This window comes from Sparus aurata, chromosome 4 (genome assembly GCF_900880675.1).
Source record: "Sparus aurata chromosome 4, fSpaAur1.1, whole genome shotgun sequence".
Classification (NCBI taxonomy): domain Eukaryota; kingdom Metazoa; phylum Chordata; class Actinopteri; order Spariformes; family Sparidae; genus Sparus; species Sparus aurata.
In genome coordinates, this window is record NC_044190.1 from 38,485,184 (window position 1) to 38,507,274 (window position 22,091).

At 42.4% G+C, this 22,091-nt stretch overlaps 1 protein-coding gene across 1 annotated transcript in view; it reads right to left on the reverse strand.

Annotated features, from left to right (window-relative positions):
* Nucleotides 1-22,091, reverse strand: part of LOC115580051 (multiple epidermal growth factor-like domains protein 11) — a 124,718-nt gene that overhangs the window by 47,687 nt on the left and 54,940 nt on the right. The window contains exons 6-8 of the mRNA XM_030413885.1: nt 5,651-5,897; nt 3,144-3,264; nt 2,378-2,514 (exon numbers count right to left, since the gene is read on the reverse strand). Of these exons, the coding sequence (XP_030269745.1) occupies nt 2,378-2,514; nt 3,144-3,264; nt 5,651-5,897 (505 nt within the window). The remainder of the gene's footprint in view (nt 1-2,377; nt 2,515-3,143; nt 3,265-5,650; nt 5,898-22,091) is intronic.

Here is a 22,091-nt window from a genome sequence, read left to right on the forward strand (position 1 = left end):
CGACGGGAGGAGAGCTCAGAGATGACTTTCTGACTTTCTGGATTTATCTTCCCTCCTGTCGATCAGCCGGACTGCAGCAGTGATCCGGAGGTAATGTTGACTGCCGACTGGAGCTGAAGGGGAAATGGACTTTACTTCACAAACAGATGAGGAGACAGAGAACCAGAACCAGAACCAGAGTCTCTGCTGAGTGCTGACTTCACTCCTTCGCCTGAATTGCTTGCTAACATTAGCTCACAGCTGGTGCACAGCAGAGTAAACTGGCTGTTTAGAGCAGACAAACGCTGCGTTAGTGACGCAAATAAACACAAACTATCCCGACGTCACACTCGCTTCACTGCTGATGTTTACAACCAGCAGAACTGATCAGAATCTGACGCGACTCAGACAGCCATGTTCACAGACGAGGTAAAGTTTTAAATTAGATTTCGTTTATAGACAACTTATAGAAACGCAGCGGGACATTGAGCAACCTGCACAACTCAAAAATATATAACAAAGATCTGGTCATTTTCTGGACAGTTTAATACAAGAATGACTTCTTATTATTTATTTAAATCCAAAGACTAATGATTCTTCTTCTCTGACTGAGTCACTCTCCATTTTCCACACACGGCTCTGTGAACCATCAGGAGGTTAACAGGTGACACATTATGCTGAGAATCTGAGAGGTCTTCACAACGAGCGTCAGGGAACGGACAGAAGTGAACAGAAAATGATCGAGGCCGAGTTAAAGCTCAAGTTCTGCCGCCGTCTCCGCATCATTCCCAACACGTCCGCACGTTGGTGCCATTAAGAAATAGACAAATCACTCAATTAAAATAGCTCAGTGAGGATTTCTGCCGTGTGTCACGTTTAAATCACGCCGACTTCCTCAGGACTCTTATCTCGGCTAATTCCATTAGAACGTGGACGGACTGGAGGAGAACTCAATCTAAGAATTATTCCATGTAGGCTAATTCACCTGTCGGGGGCCTAAATGAATGGAGGTAATTTGGCTCAATTGGGAGGAAGGATGGAAGGGGAGAGAGGCAAAGATGGACAGAGGGGGAGGAGGAGAGAGAGACCTGAGGGAGGAGGTGAGGCTGGAGAGAGGCGGACATGACGGAGGAAATAAAGGAGGAAGCAATTTTAAATGGCTGGTGGTGAAAGTCTCCCACTTTGGGTGATCGGGGGCGGGCGGAGAAAAGAGAAAAATGAATAATGGCAGTAAAAGCATTATTATTGAGGAGAGAGGAGGAGGAGGGATATTAAGATTACATCATATCGTTGTGTTTCTAATCACACAGCTGTGTTAACTGTATGTTAACTCTGAGTTAGAGGATGTTATTTTTCTTCCAAGCATTTTATTTAATTAATGACAACATCGGACATAACAGCAACATCTTCAGGGTTTTATCTGGTAGCGGTTTCACACTGGCACGGTTCTGGTTCTGGAGTCTCAGAACCTTGGTGCTGTCTGGCGAACCAGCCCGCTTTCACACCAGTTTAAGTGGAACCAAAGTGGGAGGACGTCATTCCGCGTCACACAAGCGGAAGTAAACACAGCAACGGAAAAATGGCAGGTCGTGTGGATTATTTACGAGCGTTTGTTTTGTTACTGCAGCTCTTTGCTCACATCCAACACATCAACATGCACCAACTGATGATGATAGGTAGTAGAAGACGATTATGTACAAGGAGAATGGTATGTAAAAAGTAAATTTATAAGTTTAATGTTATAACAGTTATGCAGACGTAGCTAACGCTAACTGTTAGCCTACACCGTATCTAACAAAGCATGGGTGATGCCCAAATCGGCACCAAACACTTCTCTTCTCTGCTTTCTTTCCTTCTCTTCCTGCTCTCCTGCTCGACACGCCCACTGATGTTGTCACAGTTCGCAAGGAAAAAACAACTACTTTTAGGTTCCGCTGCGAACCGACTTTTCAGGTTCCGAACCAATTATTTTTTCGGTCTGAACGCGCCGGCCGGTTCGAAGTTCGGGAACCAGAACCGTGCCGGAGCCCTGCCAGTGTGAAACCGCTGTGAGTGAACTTTTTCCTTTTTCTTAGTCTTGCAAAACTATCTCTTGAATATAAATAAAGGTTCATTGATTGATTGATAGTTCCTGCTACGACAGGTGTGTCCAGGAATATGTAAATATATCTGAATGTGGGCGGGGACATCAGGTGTCTCGTTACTTCTGCCCTCTTGCTCGGACCAAATCCATTTTTTAAACTCAGCCTTCATTTCGATCTAAATTACACCTGTGAGGTTTCCTGACTGTATCCTTCACTGTTGTGATGTCATAGCATGTCCACAGACAGGTAGACACTCTACACCTCTGCAGATGATTCAGTCACGTACAGTCTGACGTGATCCGGTCGTACTGTACCTCTCTCCGATGTATCCGGCGGTGCACTGGCACTGACCGCTGATGTGGTCGCACAGGCCTCCGTTACGACACGTGCACTCCTGAGAGCAGTTGATGCCGAACGAGCCGAACGAACACGGCTGTGCACAGACCGGACCCTGAGGACGGAGACATGACCGACACATCAGTTATGAGACAACAAAGAGTGTAAAGAGATCGTCAGTGAACGACAGACGACATAAGTTCTGTCGTGGAAGAAAAACCCTTCGATGTGACGTTGATACTGACATTTAAATGATTTGAAACAAGCCAATAATTGACTTTCAGTTCTGATACAAAGAGGATAAATAAACTAAAAGTAAAAATGATTCAGTTCCTTGTTGTGAGAAAAACAGATCTCCAGAAACTCTCTGAGACTGTGTCGAAATTCTGCTTTCCTAAATGTTTCATGACGTCTGAACACAATCAGCTGTACAAAAACTTTGGAGTATAAAACATTAAAACTATCATAAAAACCAGGAAATTCAATCTGCAAGAGTCGGAGCAGATTCAGTGTGAAGACTAAACTCTTTATTCTTACAAAAGTTTTCTCCTGTGACGTCTGAAGTGAATATTTGTGACTCACGATGACGCTAACTTCTATTAAAGCAGCTTTTTTCAGCCTATAAACACATAAAATCACAAAACATTCATTTTCAGCTTCACATTCGAACATGACAGTCTGAGATTTGGGCAGAAAGAGTCCCGACTAGCTGAGCTCTGATGAACATGTGGGATCAGGTCGTACCACCCAGCCGGCGGGACAGGAGCACTCTCCGGTGACGTGATGACACGTTCCTCCGTTCTGACAGGGACAGCGCTGCTCGCACAGGGAGCCATGTTTACCAGGAGGACAAGGCTCCTCACAGCTGGAGGGAGAAACACAACAGACACGGAGATCATCAGACTCACTGAGGTTCAGACTTAAAGTGAAACTCACCAAGATGCAACCGAGGCTTTTTTTGTGAATGTACCTGAGTTAAACCTTCGTTTACAAGCATAATTATGATGAAAGAGGCACTTTTAAGATTTACCGTATTTTCGTTTTCGTGTCAAACTCATTTTCAATGGGAGTGCTACGGGCACTTTTACGATAGCATCAAAATCTCTCTGTTTAAAACAGTAAGAAGTCTCGACACAACATGAAACTTTGCTGGTAGTATCACCAGGGTCTCTACACATGAACACGAGCATTGAGAACATTGTTTGTGTACACAGAGTTTACTAAAAAGAAGGTTTTTGAACAACTCACGTTAGCAGTAGCTTGTTCCGCTCGCCGCCGTCCTGCCAGTGGAGAAGTGTCGATCTCAGAATGTGACGTAACCTGGAGGACAGTTAAGGTGGAACGCTCCTAAAGCTCAGTTCCATATAAATGCAGGATAATTTGTTGTTTTGTTGTTAGCGAAAAACAATATTGACCTTGAAGTTGAAAAAGGAGCCTCATATAAGAAACAATACTGAAATCAAAAGCCGGAAAAGTCACGTGAGATCTGGCGTGGATAGTTGTTGCTGGAAGACAGTAGTTCCACCTTAACTGTCCTCCAGGTTACGTCACATTCTGAGATCGACACTTCTCCACTGGCAGGACGGCGGCGAGCGGAACAAGCTACTGCTAACGTGAGTTGTTCAAAAACCTTCTTTTTAGTAAACTCTGTGTACACAAACAATGTTCTCAATGCTCGTGTTCATGTGTAGAGACCCTGGTGATACTACCAGCAAAGTTTCATGTTGTGTCGAGACTTCTTACTGTTTTAAACAGAGAGATTTTGATGCTATCGTAAAAGTGCTCGTAGCACTCCCATTGAAAATGAGTTTGACCCGAAAACGAGAATACGGTAAATCTTAAAAGTGCCTCTTTCATCGTAATTATGCTTTTAAACGAAGGTTTGACGAAGGTCACAAAAAAAGCCTCGGTTGCATCTTGAGTGTTTTGCTTTAAACTAATTTCCAACAGTGTGTTTAGTCTGGAAGCACGAAAGATGAGGAGCATAAAAACTTTGTTTAAGCAGGTTCTGATGATCCGGTTTGAAAATGATCCCATCTTTGATTGATAAATCTCAAATCCACTTTATAGGATGGAACCTGCATTCTGATTTTTTCAGTGCAACTTGAAGGGTTTGAAGGGTTGAATCCTGAAACGAACACGAACCAAAAGAGGAAATAAAACTTTTAGGAAGACCAGAGATCAGATCTATTTTTTCGTTTTTACCCGAGGCACATGCTCCGCTCACTGGCGCTGGTTCAGCTCGGTTCTGCAAGGACACGACGGCAACACAAATGAGCTTATTGACATTTTCATCAACTCTCCTCTTATCTGGAATATGGAGGCTGGACACTCAGAGGATAAAGTTCAGGAACAATTAGAGAGATTTTAGTTAGAAAATCGACCCGACCAATCAAAACTAAAGGAGACAAAAACAGGACGTTGAATGTCACTCGTGGGCGACACAACAGATCTGGTACCTGGAGACAGAACAGAACCAGCACGTGTGATGTGAGCGTGAACGTCTCTGATTCAGTCAACTACAACAGCTGTGACGTAAACCGACAGCAGATTACAGAGCGGAGAGGTGAACTTCTGTCTGTTATTTCGTTTCCAGTCTTGTTTTCCTCGTCGGTGTGAAACGCCGTCCTGAGGAACAAGATTGTTTTTCGTTTTGTCTTGAGTGTTTTTTGGCTGCACTTTTTTTTTCATTTCAGACACAAACTGTGTGATTTCGTTGATTGTATGAGGAGCTCTGAGAACACAAAACCTTTCAAGAGCGTTTTCAAACTGCAACACAAGAGGAACGAGTCGCTTCCTTCTGTTTCCTGTTTTTGTAATCGTCAAGATTGTACTGTAATTCTGCAACTAAGGATTATTTTCAGATTACAAGATGCATCAGAGCCAAAGAAGAGCATTTTTAAATTCATCTTATCAACATTTGAAGTAAAAAAACACATCTATAATGTTCTTTTACTTTTTTTTTACAGCGCTGATGAAGATGTGTTGAACACAGAACTGTGTGAAGAAAACAGACGATTTAAAATGGAGAGAATATTAAACATCTGTCTCACTGAGCTGTTAGCGAGCAGATTCAAGTAAAACGGCTTCATCTTGTAGGATATTAAGACTGATGAGCTCAAAGGTGGGCAGAAGGTGGAAGATGGCGAACAGCTGTGACATAAACTGCTTTTTGTCTAATTTCAGCGTTTGACTTCAGCGGCTTCTGAGCCACAAGCGTCACATCCAGCTGGGAGGAATTAAGCACTCACAAGGCTCCGGTGTATCCGGGCGCACAGAGGCACTCGCCGGTCTGATGGTGGCAGGTGGCGCCATTGAGGCACTGACACTCCAACATGCAGTCCTTCCCGTAGAAGCCGGCGTCGCAGGGCTCCTCGCAGCGCCAGCCCTGGTAGCCGTCGGTGCAGACGCAGGCTCCGGTGATCGGGTTGCATTTGGCTCCGTTCCGGCACTGACATTTGTTGGTGCAGTGGGGCCCCCAGAAGTCACTCTCACAGCCTGGAGACACAGAGGAAGAGGAAGAGGAAGAGGAGGAGGAAGAGGAAGAGGAAGAGGAGGAAGAGGAGGAGGAAGAGGAAGAGGAAGAGGAAGAAGAAGAGGAAGAGGAAGAGGAAGAAGAGGAGGAGGAGGAAGAGGAAGAGGAAGAGGAGGAGGAAGATAAGTCAACACGTGGTTTAAAACATGTTATTATCACAAGAGCGTTAATGTTCACAGGAGGATAAAACCCGTGTTGAGGAGACGTAAACTACATGTAGTTGAACTACACAGCTTAACTACAATTTGCCGAAACTTGCTGGTAGTTAAACTACATTCATATGTTGTGCTGCGTCAAGTAATTCAACTACTTTTTGGGTCATTTTTTGTAATTTAACTACTTAATTACAAACTACAATTTTGACCAATAACATGAAATATTTTTTATTTAAAAAAGAACTATATAACATACATTTTATTTAATTTTCCTTGAAAAAGGGCTTGAAACATGTTGTGACATGCCAAGCCAACGCTGCCTCTGATTGGCTCGTCCTGGCAGCACTCAGGTGCTTCACAGAGTGGGCGGAGCTTTGTGCCATGAAGGCAGAGCTCATATGGCACAAGCAGATCATGGACGACCCTCCTGCTACCACCGATGCACCCTGAACGCACCAGCCTGACCACGGCCATATTTGAGCATGTACATGTTGGATATAGATGCATCTGCAGACACGACCTGCGTGTTCACATGTGAGACCTGCAAGCCGGAAACAACAACAATTTTGACTTTTTTTCTACTTTTTCCTCTCGAGTTGAGAAGCATATTTCTGCTGGCATTTGAATTTTTTGTAGGCTGTTATATTTTGTTTCACACACACCATCTGGTGATTTATTTAACCCTGAGTTAAACGATTATAATGAGTAAGTAGTTGCTAAAGCTAAAACTACATTTCTCCAGGGGTAGAAATGTAGTTTGTTCAAACTGCTGCCAGGCTGAAACTACATGTAGTTTTACAAGTTACGTTGTGTTGTTCCCCAACACTGGATAAAACGTGGAGGAAAGAGAAACGTGCACGACACATATTCATCAAAACTTAAAGCAAAAGCTGAAACAAGTTTAAGACATTAAACAGTCAGTCCACTTTTTGCTCTTCTGGAGTTTTTCAGGGTTTTGTCGAGTACGTTCACCTCAGCAGACTAACAGGTTAGAGTGAGCTGATATCTTTTGTTGCCAACGTGTTCATTCTGTTATTAAACACTAAAGTTCACAGAAGTTTAACTTCCACTGAGGCGCCTCGGAAATCTTCCCTGAGTGCAGCAGATGTGAAAAAGCTGCAAAACGTCAGCGAGAGGCTGAAAAGTTCTGATCTGCAGTTAAACTTCATGTTTACCGACCCAGCTGGTCTGTGATCTCTTCAAACCAGCACATACCTAAGAGCAGGCAGCCCAGTCAACTCCATTTATATAGTGACTTTAAAAGAATAAACACAAACGCAACAAAGTACAGAAATAGACTCCAGGAGACGTTTTTTTTTTTAACTTTCAGCTAATCTGATGCTTTGGAGAAAAGTAATCCAGCGTCCTGGAGCCGCTGCAGCCAGAATCTGTCACCGGTGTCGCTGTGTTCAGTTGCTGGGGAGAAAAAAACGGCACTGAACCACATTTTACTCTTTAGAAGTTATTTAAGCGCCACAAAACGTCCTCACGTGTCCAGTTCCCCAGTAGTGTCATATTTCTAAAGGCTGAAGCATCAGAGTGTGTAACGCTTCATGTCACTACATCACACACAGAACCGACTATCACCGGTTCTGGTGAAACTGGATCATATTTACAGACAAAAATGTTTTCTTGTTTTCTCTCTGGTGCCTCTCCGTTCTGCCTCAACTTTCTGTGAGTCTCCTGAAAGCAACCTGTAATTACTGCCAACACAATCAAGCACAAGTTTATGACACTTGCAGGTTTTGTTCATCAAGATAATCTTCAGCAGTTTGCAAAAAGTTAATGTTCATCACGGTCACATGACTCAAATGTCAACACCACTGAGAGTCTTAGTAGTTTTCTTTTTGTGCGTCTGCTTCAAGCGTCTCTAGCTGGATATACATTTTCCAGAAGGTGCTGCGGTCGTTGCTTTTGCTCTTTTTCCGGCAACCAATCACATATTTGATCGACAGGACTCATCACCCGTCAGCCAGGTAAAGAGGAAAGTAAAGAGAAGTTTGTTCTGGCTGTTAATCCCGAGCTTCATCAGACAGGAACCATCATAACAGAGAAATTAAAGTCCATCTGTCGGAGCAGCCGTACGTGTGCTCAGACCTCTTTTAGCATAGCGTTCGCTAACGTTAATAAAAAATCATCCGGCAGACATTTTTTCTCACGCTGCACAAGTTCTTCGACCCAAACATCCCGGAGAGAACACCAGCCAGGACGTCAGCCAGGTGTTTCTGTCTGGCAAATATGTCTGAGCATGTTTTAGTTCAAGACTTACGTTTTTTAAGACGTAACACTGAAATGATGTGTGGAGTTTTGTTAGCAGTTAGCTCATAACGTGCCACTACATCTGACTACAGTGACATAAGATGTATGTTGTGTCACTCATGAACCTGGAGGGGGCACCAACTCGTACAAATCTCCACTACATAATGATGCTTTAATTTTTTGTGGAAACAAACAAATGCAATACTACGAATCCCTCCCGGCATCTAATTAAAATGTGCACCTCGTATTCAGCAGCTCATATTTGCCTGCAGGCGTGTTCCTCCTCCTGCCTTCGCTCGACGAGACTCTGCACAAACGAGTTTGTCTGAAGCGTGCTGAGGCCTTCAGGCCGGACGCACCTGACCGGCTCTCAGGTGAGCATCAACACTCACACTCTGCTCCACATTCATCCTGATGTGACGTGCTAACAGCTCAAACATCAGCCTGCAGTGGTGACACGCAGCGTGATGGATGCACTTTCCTCCGCACGGCACCGCGGTCGTCCCATCAGGCTGAAACAGCAGAAAACTCAGCATTTAGCATTTTAATTCTCTCGGCCGCTGCAGCCACAGGATTTTGCTGAATAGAGTAAAACGACCGCGGGGCGATGGATTATTTGTGCTTTATTCTAATGAACCCTTATTTACAGAAAAATGTAATCTACATATTACTGGCCACAGTTATTTCCAGCCTGTTTAGCGTCTTGTAAACACACGGACGGAATACGAATCTCTTCTTTCGGGCGTCTCCTTCCTTTATATGCGCGCTGACGAGCGGATTCAACAGATTGTGTGTTCAGAAAATACATCACAGGTCTGAGAGGAGATGAATCGCCGGTATCAATCAGAAGCAGGAGACTTAAAATGAAAACAAGTAAAAAAAGATTGAACATTTTATTGTATATTACATCATCTCAGATAACATAAATCAAAGCGGTATTATCTTTTTGATATATGCTCACGGGGCGAGCTGCACTCCCCCAGAAGGGAAGTAAAGTAAGAGTCAGAGCGCCAAGAGCTGTGAACGAACGGCTTTAAGTTGAAAGGAAAAACCCCCGGAACCGAGCTCGAGGAGAGACGAGCAAACTTGTCTGGACTTAGCGAGCACTTCTCTCCAGACGTGGGTGGTAGTTTTACAGATATTTCAGTGTTAAATGTTTCATCAGGACCGTGGTGGACAGAGCTGCGAGCAGACAAAGCATAAATCAGACTCACACTCCCTCCGCTTCAATCTCTCTCTAATTTACTCTCTTCCCTTCCTCCTGTTTTTCTCTCCATCCCTCAGTTCTTCCTGCCCTCTCTCCATCTCTCTCCTCCTCCTCCTCCAGCCTCTCTCTCAGAGAGGGGAGCTCTCTTTATTTCTCTTAACTAGCGAGCCAGCATAGTCAAATCCTTTATCCTCTCACAGCCTCAATTATTCAGCAGCAAAGAGTCCAAATCAAGTGACTAATGACTTTGATCAAGAGTAGCTCGCTGGCACTAAGCAGAACTTTCTGCACTAAATTAAGAGCTGCATGATATACTTTGGCAGGGGCTAACTCTTTGAGGAATATTTCGAGGTTTGTCTATGGCGGAGTCGCTCTCTGCCAATAATAAAATCTGAGCTTGCTGAGGAGATTTGGCTCTTTTCTCTCTCACGTCGAAGAGAGAAACTCACCCAGATTAGATTCTTAACCTTAAACTCTTCACCTACGTGTCCGGCTCCTGAATCCAGGCAGCTTCAGTCCCGCTGCTTCCACAGGTCGATGTCAACAGTTCACTTGTTTAAAGGAATAGTTGGACGTTTTCGGGGTGAAAGACTTATTAATTCTCTTACCTTCTTATCGATAAGGAGATCTTTACCGTTTTTATTAGGGCTGTCAAACGATTAATTTTTTAAATCGCGATTAATCGCAAATGAATCTGGCACATTTCTTTCTGTTCTAAATGTACCTTAATGTATTTTTTCATGTTCTTAATACTTTTAACAACATAAGAAAGGGCAAATATGCTTGCTTTACGAAAATGTTTATTCAACACTTCAAATCATGCAGGAAAATAAAAGGCTCAAAAAATATCCCCTCACCCTAAATGGGATCAAAACATGGTGATGTCTGCTTTTGGCGAGGGGGGCGGTGGGCTCTCTGCATCTGCCGTGTGTTTGTCTTGAACATGATATCTGAGACTCGACGTACTTCAGTGGTAACTCATTTCATGATTTTGTCCTATGGACCGAACCATCTGGCAGTGTTTGGAAAGTGAATTTGCCGTTCATAAGTCCTTTCTCCATTTACTTTCACTTTCGCTTTTCAGTCCACCATGTTTTTTCCGCCAACCCTGCTTCTTCTTCTTCTGATTCCCTTTCTTATTCTTCTGACAACCTCTGGATCAAGACTACAGGTGCCACCGACGGCCGTAAATCAAACAATGCGCGTTCCTTTTTTTTTTATACCGAGTGTTAAAAAAATTAACAGCGTTAAGAGGATGTTGCATTAACGAGTTATTAAACTTTGACAGCCCTAATTTTCATACATATCTGCTAACGGTGTGGGTGTTTACATCCCTAACGCAGGAATGTTGGACCAGATCTGGCTGCTAAGCTAGGCTAATCCTCTCCTGGCTCTATCATAAACATAATAGTTAACTCACAGATATGATTGATTGTAATAACGTTCTCACAGAACTCTTATAAAGAACATGAATCACTGGAGCCTCTTGAGTGCAATCCGGTGCAGAGTCGGACCTTCTGGAGGAATAAACACCTGGAGTCACATCAGATCCCGCTCTGATCCGACGGGAGGAGAGCTCAGAGACGACTTTTTGATTATTTTGAACCAAGTTTTCTGATGAAAATCTATCTGATGTGACTCGGACAGACACAATCACAGACTAAGTAACGTTTTAAAGTTTTATTGACTCCGCGTTTCGTCTCGTTCTCCGACTCCTGGACGTTTCAGCACCTCCAGCAAACTTGTGGATTTCTCCGGTTTGAACATTGTTGGAAACATCTGTGATGATGCAAGAAGACAAAGTTTGAGATGCAGAAATCTCACATATTATATCTTCAACGTGTGTCCTTCAGAATAAGAGTGAGGCAGCGGAGGCAGAAAACAGACGAGGAGACTTTTGAACCGTTTCCACTTTTTTTGTGGTTGATAAAATTGTTGAAATCCAACGTCACATATGTTCTGTCAGCCGCAGCTGCAGCTATAATCACGGATGCATCTGCAGCCTTTTTTAAAAATGTCCCTACGAAGACGATGAAGCTCGTTTTGAAACCTTGAAGACAGGTTGTCAGATTCAATAGCTGTCTCGGTGCAGCAATCTTTTCCTTTATTATGCTGAATTCAACAGAAGAAAAGTTCCATGTTTGGAGGTGAGCTAAGTGTTTGTGCGAGGCAGCGATTAGCAGCGTTTACACCGCTGTGTGGCAGCTGAATCATTCTCAAATGACTATTTATGTATTCTAAAGATGGAAAAATTGTTTTGTTGTATTATTAAAGCAGAATTCTAATAAATGACATCCTCTCTGAACCACGAGCTGCACAACGGGACCAGAACCGTCCAAATATAAAGTCTATTACAGCCTCTACTCTTCACACGCTGAACTTACTGAAATATTGATGATTAAAACTTATTTTTTCATACAGCAGCTAATTGGAAGATTCATGGACAGCCCTCCTACGCAGAAGGACAAGACTGTAACACTATGATGAGGTTTCTTTAGTTTTCCTTGAACAGGAGTGTAACATGAAGCCTGCCGCTCCATCTGCACCGACTGACTCGCGTTTAACGAGCAATATGTACACAAACGGAGAAAAGCAATCAAATTGTATATCGACTCCAGCAGGAGGAACTCCAGACTTCTAGGTTTAAACTGAACCCTGTGGCACAAAGCTCAGCATAATGAGTTCAAACACACAGAAAACCCAGAGGAGCACATCAGCTTCATGACTCATCCACGTCCGTCTGTCTGCTGGCATCCCGCTGAAGCTGAAATCTGCCGTATCAACACCACTTACGAACATCGCGGCGGACGTGGAGTGGGGGTGTCGGGGTCGTTTCTGGCTCAAATTGCTCTAAAAGAAAGTCGACGTCTGATGACTTTAACCGCCAAACAAACAGCAGCAATCCAAGTTTAAGACTGGAAGCAGAGGACACACAACAAGACTCCGTTTATTCAATCTGCCCGGCGCTTCTGTGCAGCGTCGCTGCTGGTTCAAGACACGACATGAGAGTGGTATCGATCTTCTCATCCAAGAGACGAGTCCTCTGAATCAGATGACAAGAGCTGGTGACCGCCCTGCAGGACGACACATCACACAGACGCGTTCACTGTCCGATCAATTGTTGCAGCAGAGATCGTCCAGATGTGTGGAGGCGACCAGCGTGTTTCTGAAGACCTCGGCCTCACGTCTGAACGATTACTGCGTCTCCGCACTCTGTAGGACGGCCGGCGGTCCACGGCGCTCTGCAGCGAGGCCGCACCGAGCAGCTATAAACAGTCGTGCCTGCAGATGTGCTGACGTATAAACCGTTTTAAGGATTCGTCCGCCAGCGAGCTCAGACTGAAGCCGCTGCTGCTTCACCTCTGACGGAGACAGCTGGCAGGAGACGAGTCCAACAGCTAACTGTCAACAAAATGTCATATTTTACAGTAATTTCACGTTTATTCTATTTTTAAATACACGCAAAAGAGTGTGAATGTACAGAAATCTGTTCCTGTGAATGAACACAACATGTATTTTTGTTTTTTCCCCATAAAACTACTTTTTTTTATCATCATTTCATAAATACTGAGATTTTTAATAGACTAAACTGTTACATTCAGGTTCAATTCTGTAACTTCATTAAGACTAAAAGTTAGTATTGTACATTTACACATTTACATACACTAAAATGTCTTGTGGACATTTTCACAACAAAAATATTGAATAAACGTGTTTTTAATCAACTTTCTGTCAATGTATTGCATAAACCTAAATGTTTAAAGTGCAGTTTACCATTTTAACACAAAAACCCAGCTATAAACAGCATTATTCTGCAATATTTAGCCTCATTATTTGTATTATAACAGTGTTCCACCATATTTAAAGGTGATAACATTGTTTTTAAATCTGTAAATATCTTTAATTGAACACTAACAGACCAAAACCCCAACAAAAACTGTATTTTATTGAGGGAAACATATTGTTTTTATTAAATTCCAATCCTTATTTACTGTTATTTTACAGTATTGTTTAGACATTTTTATCGGGCGTAATACTGAATTATTAATAATCAAATCAATATAAAAGTGTTCATGATGTTCTATTTTTTGTGAGGGGGCTTGTTTTCTGTGGAAGTGAAACAAATCGAGGAACTTAGAACGATTTTTGTGGTAAATCTTTGTTTTTCACACGTTTAAGTTCTGAACTCAGGTTCTGAAACCGTCCATCACATTCTCTCCCTCACTTCTCTCTCAGGGTTTCTGCAGAGAACTGTTCTGTGAAACACTTCATTTCACTGCTCTGGAATTTATATGGATATTTGGGTAAAATTGTCAGAGCAAAAATAAATAATTGTTGCACTACTCTGCATCTTGAGATGACACATGTGTGCTTTCGGCCCGAGGTTCACCGTGAAGGTTAAAGTTCTGCGTCTCGTCATCACGACGTCCAGCTGCAGATCGCTGCTGATGGAGGGAAGTCTCGACTTCTGCGACCTCGCCTCGGAAATGAGGCAGAAAACGTGTCTTTCCTTATAAATGACTTTGTTTGAATACAAAATATGTTAAACAATTTTTTTGCATTACATGATTAATGTCTTTGGCAAACGGCTGAACATTAAATCCTCACACTTCACACTGGGTCTTTATTTACTCTGACAGGTGTTATTGTGTGATAATTAATCAATCCTACTTTATTTCCTGTCTTTTCCATCTTCTGAATAATGCAGACGTGGAGATGAGCTCCGTGTTCCTGCAGTGAGCAGACACTGAAGCACTGTCTCGGCCTCCTGAAGCTAAATCTGAGTAAATAAAACCATGATTCTCATGTGAATATCACAGTTACAGGCAGAAAGACCCAATAAAACTTTGTAGTGGGTAGTAATGATGAATTAACCCTGTTTATGACCAACATAAAACACTTTAACCAGCTGATTCACAGATGATTTGTTGTAGAATCCAAATATTTGGACGTCTGCTGAGAATGAATTTGTCATTAAGACACATTTTTGCTAAAATAATTAAATGTCAGATCACTTAATGGTCAACACATGGTGGGAAAAGTGACATTTGTCTGTGTGCAGTCTTTGTCCTGCACATGTTCACATACAGACGACCAAGAAATCAAACTGACTGAGTTTGTGAGGCAGCAAAGCAGCAGTTCAAGTGCATTTAAACCTCTGGGAGACAATCACACTGATAATGATAGCACCCTTATGGTTCTCTATATTTGCAGAAGGTGCAACCCATTAATTTATTTAATCATATTCCAGAGGAGCTGCAGCTGTAATCAGGGTTTGAGTTATGTGGGAGCCGGGGAGGCCAGAGCTCCCATGAAAGCAGTAAAGTCATTCATCTGTGGTGGGAACTAATATAGAACCAACAACCATGGCTGCAGGAACACGGGGGGCGCTGAGGGGCTGCAGCACCTCCGGAAACCAGGCGTTATAAAAACCAGCTGATGAAAAACAAGTGTGCAGCAGAAAGAGAGAGAAAGAGAAAGCATGAGGATAGAAACAGGATATGAAAACTTTCTTTGGTCGTGAAGCCGCATGTTCACTCTCTGTGCCAACAAACACGAACACGTCTGGAAGAAACAGACACAATGTTTTTGCACAAAGAAAGAAACAACTTATTGAAGAACATTTTGCCGAATTATCTAGAAGACCACAATAATTAAGAATTTACCAGAGACAGAGTTCCACAAAGATTATAAAGTCCCTCCGAAGTGAACAACTCACAAAATTGAGTGATTTTATAATGGAGTCTGGTGACTTTCTGACCCTCCTCATCTCCTTGTTGATGTTTGCAGACGCTGATGTGGCTGTTTGTGTTGCTGTAATGCAAATCTAAGTTACACTGACCATTTATATAACTGCTACTGACTACCTGCAACCCTGACAACAGATATTATTTAATCACAAATTATGAATATTTCAGTATAATAAGTATTATTTACGTCAATGACAAAACAGGCTTGGCTTAAAAAAATCCCCATATTCTTTTGTAAATGACTTCACTTTACCACCAGGGGGCGACGTGAAATATTGTTAATTGTAGGAAATATGACAAATTGTTATGATTTCAAAGCTTCTCCATTCATCAGCAACTGAAAGGACGATGGAAAACAAAAATTCCTAACGGACATGGAGACATATTTCATTTAAGAGCCTTTTAGCTACCGTTAGATGACGGCTAGCGTTAGCATGCAGCCACTTCCTTGCTAACATTACCGTTTGATCGTGTTACAAAAGGAAAGAGGTAAATTCCCTCGATCATCAACACACTCATTTATTTAATGCTAGCGAATGTATGCTAATGTTAGCTAATGTTAGCTGTTGTTAGCTAATGTTAGCTCTCTAAGTGCTAATGGGTTCAATCAAATATGTTGGTCTGCTTTGAAAAATGGCCACATTTCTGTTCATATTTTAACTATCGATTGTCTTACCAGCTGCTGATTAATTAATAAGCTGTGAAATAATAATGATTTGTCAGATTTCCTTCATTTATACGACTCATGACCTTTAATGCTGCAGGAGGCCGACAACCTTTGAGCGTGATGTAAGAGGAAATCGCCGCCATGCAAATATGACTATCGCATTGTTAATTCTTTTACGACACATTAAGAAGTCATTTCTATTAGAGATACTGCAATTTTCAGCAAAAGTGTAATTTGCAGTACATGATGTGATTAAGCGCCGAGGCGCAGGCCTTATTTGACCATTGTTTCGTTTGGGATTATATTGTATAATAGAGAGCTGCGGAGTGCTTTAGGTAATGTGTGCACACACGCCGTGCATGGCTGATTGATGTTGTCATTAAATCGTCTGCTGCATCCACTTTAAATGCTGCTCTCTCTTGTCTTTCCAGCCATTCGTAAAAAGAAAAACCTTAAGGGTTTCACTGTCCCGCTTTTCCATGACACAGGCAAACGTTATGCAAATGTAATAATCATTCATTAGTCACTATCAGGTGGAAGTCAGCTGGTTGAGCCGTTTTTGCTTTCACAAAACTGCTACGTGGCCCAAACAAAAACATTTCAATATGCATTTCTGGGCTGCAGTCATGAAAGTGTGGAGAGATGTGATTCCCCAAACTTTTATTTATCCAGGAAATGTTTCTGAGCAGCTGTTCAGGCCCCACTAACATCCAGCCGGAGAGATCCGATCACAGGTGGACAGCTGTAAGTCCGTCAGTTCACACCTGGATGTGATGGGATCTCACTTCTCCACTATACATGCAAATAAACACATACATCACTGTGAAACAAAGTTTTTTACATAAAGAAAGAAAGAACTGAGGGTGTAACATTCGCCGAATTTACAAGAAAGCCCAAATTGTTAAGAATTTGTCAGTTTGTTTCAAAAAGTTTATAACGTTTCTCCAAACTCAACTACTCAACTACAAAATTGAACAATTCTTTAAGGGAGTCTGGGCGTTTTCTCCACTGGTGACAAAGAATGCTCATGAGTGGAGGCAGGATGGATTAAACTCAGTCTGATTCACTCACTGGAATGTAAATTAAATGTTTTTATACAGTGTCAGTGTTTGCAGCAGATGTTTGTTGTGATGCAAGATGTCTGTTTCAACTGATCCAACAACTGAACCAGTAACCACAACATCACCAGACTCCCTTAACAAATCGGCTGATTTTAAGAGTTGTTGTGTGAGGGGAAACTTTATAACTTAGTGAAACTCTGTCTTTGACAGATTGTAACTCATTGGTGCCTTCTTGAAAATTCAGCATTAAATCTTTCAGCTGAAGTTGTTTGTCTCCTTGTAAAAAGTGTCAGTTTGTGGCAGCATGTCTGTACCAGCCTGTCTGCTTCTGTGTCTAAAGTGCTAAAGTCTTACCGACTAACATTGATCAGCTGTTTGAACACACTGTTTACACTGATTTCACCATTTACACTCCATTTATGAAAGTAGAAAAATGTTATTGATCTAAACATGTCCCATTTTACAAATACAGTAAATAGTAACCAATATAGGCTGATTTTTAGTTGCATGCGGAGAAAGTCACCAGACTCCCTTAAAAAAATACTCAATTTAGTGAGTTGTTGAGTTAGGAGAAACTTTATGAACTTCGTGAAATGTTGTCTCCGACAAATTCTTAACAATTCAGACCTTCTAATAAATTCTGCAAATGTTTTACATCACATTTTTTTTTTTGTGCCAAAAACATTGTGTCTGCTTGTCCCAGTGCTGTACATGTATATTTGATATCGAGCGGGGGAAGGAATATCAGATCACAAGTGGTCAGTCGAGATGCACTATTGCCAGGTGTGAATCGATGCGCTGCTGCTACACTGGAGCAGAGGTTGAACAGATTCCTTGCTGTCCAGATTTCTTTTCTCAAACTCTTTTCACCGGCAGAAAAACTTTGTAAACTTGGAGCACAAACATTCGAACTAATCTGCCGTTTTCTAACCAGAGCGAGAAAACAGAAAATCTCTCCAGCATTAAATTAATACTGAAAACATCACATCACACCACTCATGCACGATGACATCTGCATGAGTGTTTTTCATTAATCAAACTCTCTTATGCTCTACAGTCAATACAGTCACAGGGTGGCCAGTAAGGTAATAGCAAATAACTGCATGATATTAAAAAACCCCACAAAGGTCTGCAGTGAAAAGTGTCCGTTCACAAGAGGAGAGAAAAACATCTGTGATTGAATTAGCTGCTCTTGACTGTGCTTTATTTTCCAGCTGATTGAGTTGGAACACAATTCTCAAAGAGAACATTGATTATTGACTTCCAAAGACCTACGACGGGGTTCTCCATGCACGGAAGTTTGGGTGTTTCTTTGTTTGCTTGTTTATTTGGAGGAATCAAAGAAAATCTGAAGCGCAGATGTCGACTTCATTTTCAACCAAGAAACTGCAAAAAAACCCACTGAACTTCTCGTCTTTACTAAGAGTGAAGTTGTCACATCAGCACCGATATGATGAGATGTTTCCTATGACGAGGATGCATGAGCCTCGGTGTCAGAGGAATCGACAGGCAGCCTAATCAGACGGGAACGAGGGGGAACACCCTGCCAATAATGGAGGCAGAGGGATACTGCTGAGTGGCCGAAAACGCAGCAGCACTCCGACTGCCACTGGGCCATCTGTTGATCTATGGAGCAGCAACCGCACTCATTTGTCTTGGTTCTGCCCCGCTGATCACGTCCTGGGTTTGTGGGGGTCGGCTCTGAGCTACAGTCAGGTTTTTATTTGAGTTTATTGGCGCCCAGCTGGACAAATTAGGGGCATGCACACAGGGAGTGGAGCTGGGAGAGACACGGGGGGATGGACACAAAAGTAGAGCTCATGATCGGATATACATGGACGGGCCTGAGACAAGCTTCATGCGACGGGACACCAGCACACAGAGACATGTCTACTGTTTAACCCTTTAGACGCACAGAAAGGCCAAAGTAATTTTCTAGCATGTCAGGCAGCTGATAGGACACGACATCATGTTTTCTCCACTGAGACGAGAGTATAACCTGCTTTCTCTGGTGGGATCGAGTCCCCAAATACAGAGAAAATACCAATCTGTCGACCAAAGAAACAGCAGAAAATATGTTATTTAATTCTGCCTTCTAGCTTTACTGAATCTTTTCCTTGTTATTTAATACTAAAGTTAAAAAGGTCAAAGTCTGGACCAACAGAAGCTCCTCTCTCCCACAGAAAACACAGCTCCTGAACGCCTCGTCAGTAGTCCCGCCTTTAACTTTCTGACATCACACTACATCACCATGTCACACATTTGTTTAATTTATGCCTAGTGGCTAGTTTGGCACGTACAAATTGATTTTAGCACTGCTGCTCTGTTGTTGTTAGTGGTGCTGGCTCAGGCATGTGTGAGTCGACCAATCAGAGCAGACTGGGTTTTCAGGAGGAGGGGCCTTAAAGAGACAGGAGCGTTTCAGACAGAAAAGAACAAGAAGCTGCAGCACTGGACAGTGTGAGGAAACTGATGTGTTTGTTTGAGCATTAAAGCACGTTAGTGCTTTAACACCGTGAAACTGTGTTAGACTCCCTCTCCAGAGATCAAGTTAGCAGACCGCTAATTTACGGAGTTTTATCAACCTCAGAAACAACTGCACGACAACAATACACTGCAGTAAATGGATCCAAATATAAACCGCCACCAAAAAGCCACAAATAATGCTCAGAACAGCACCAAACTTCAGCAACAGTACAAATAGGGTCTCAGCACATAGTCCGGGGCATCTAACCTCCGCTAGCTTAGCTGGATTTCTACTGAAAAGCTGACTAAATTTACCACTCTTCTGCAGCAGCTTCCTGTTGACGGGAAGTCCCGACGAGTCGATTACCGAGTGCAGTAGAGTTCCGCGGCTCATGGATGAAAATGTATGATTATGACTCCATGGAAAAGCAATCAAAGTTCATATGTGTCTTACCTGCCAGTTTATAACAGTTATTATCGAGAGCGGACAGGGAAAAGAACGGAATTGAGCATTTCTAACCGCACTCGGTAATCGTCACGTCGGGACTTCCCCGACCCGGAAGCTGATGGAGGAGAGTTGAAGACTGTTTTTAGCTTCACAATAGAAATCCAGCTAAGCTAGCGGAGGTTAGATGCCCCGGACTATGTGCTGAGACCCTATTTGTACTGTTGCTGAAGTTTGGTGCTGTTCTGAGCATTTTTTGTGGCTTTTTGGTGGCGGTTTATATTTGGATCCATTTACTGCAGTGTATTGTTGTCGTGCGGTCGTTTCTGAGGTTGATAAAACTCCGTAAATTAGCGGTCTGCTAACTTGATCTCTCAAGAGGGAGTCTAACACAGTTTCACGGTGATTTAGACCATGAATTAAACTTACACTGGAATATCCCTTTAATGTTCTTATCCACTTCACAGCGTTCTGTGCTGTGATTTGGTCAGTAGAGGAAGTAACGTTGTAACGTTACCTCAGTGTGGAAGGCAACAGCCTCACTCACCAACACTCCTGATTTTACAGACAGACTCCCATTTTTCACTGCCCTCTCCCCGTTTCCTCGCGGGTCATAATTCTCCCATATTTCACCTGATTTATGGCAGTCTTTCACACTTTCGCCCCTTTTAGTAATCATAACCTGGTTCTGGTGCTGCACAGTCTATAGTGTGCTGTACTGTTGCTGCTCGTCCCCCCTCAGCGAGTGAGAGACGGACAGACAAATGGAAAGGAGAAAGAAAATGTGAACACATTTCAGACGCCCTGGAGACAAGAAATCCCGTTTGCTGCGTAAAGTTTTAAAGGAAAGGGGCTGTAAAATCTGCCGTGTCGATTTTTCTGTCAATCACTGTGTAAAGACTCTCTAAAGGGCTTCTGGCCGAACAAAAAAAAATGAATGGATGTATTTTACTTCACAGATTCACACAACAAGGGGAGTTTTGGGGAGCGTTTTGAAAATGAAAATCATTTTACAGAGAAATGCTGTTACATTTTGTTATTTCAATTTTCCAAACATGAGCAGAATGCAGGAAACACGCTCCTTAAATCTCACATTTTCAGGGATACGACCCGAAGGACTCTGTTGGTGTCGGTATACTCAATAATTTCAGGTCTCAAGTTTGGCAATAACCGAGCTAACTTCTCAGAAACTCTTACTGCTGCACATCGTACACGGTTCTTTATTCACCTGCTGTATAATCGGCTAAATAGCCCAAATTTTGGGGGAGGGCTCTGATGTCCAGACCGCCGTTACACACCTGTACGAGAAACACTTTTAGAATATTTATCCAAGACTCCAAATCATTAATATCATCAGCTGCAGACGGAAGCTGAAGGACTCCCTATTAATGACTCTCTAACATTTATTGATAGATTATTATCAAATAGAATCACTGCCATCTACTACATTTACTACTACTACAGATGGCACTAGTGAAAGACTTTATTTATTTCCTAATTTGGAAATATGATGTTTCTTCTTCTTCTTAATGGCTCATAACGGATCTATTATCTATTCGAATCTGATTAACCAATAATTAAGCCATTATTCAATCAATCATTATTCAATCAATTTGTTGTGAGGTTTTAGGTGATAGAAAAACACCTGCTACACACATCTAACTGCACATGTGCAGCTCTCAACAAAGATGAGAGAGGAAGCGGGATGTCTCACTCCTTAGCAAATACTGTGATCAGCTCTGGAAAAAGAATCAGAATATTATTGATTAAGACTTTAAAACAAGTTTAAAGTGTGTGCGTGTTCATGATCATGAACAGGAGAAAAAACGGAGAGGCAAACTCGTCTTCTGGCAATGTGAATTTCTACGTTTGAGAACCATGTTTACACACTTATTTTGGTGTAAATGTGTACAAAGGAAATCAAGAAGCCTCAGTCTCATAGTCTCATATCAGGATAACGATATTTTGCCCATCCCGGCATCCAACACACACCTCAGGATGCACACATACATTTAAAACCCAGCACCAGAAATCATCTGCCACATGCAGCAACCTTCACTTTACTGAATCATCAAACATGCAGAGTTTCATGTCCGACTGCAGGCAGAGAAAAATCCTCAAATTCTCCGAGCTGAGAGCCACTAAAC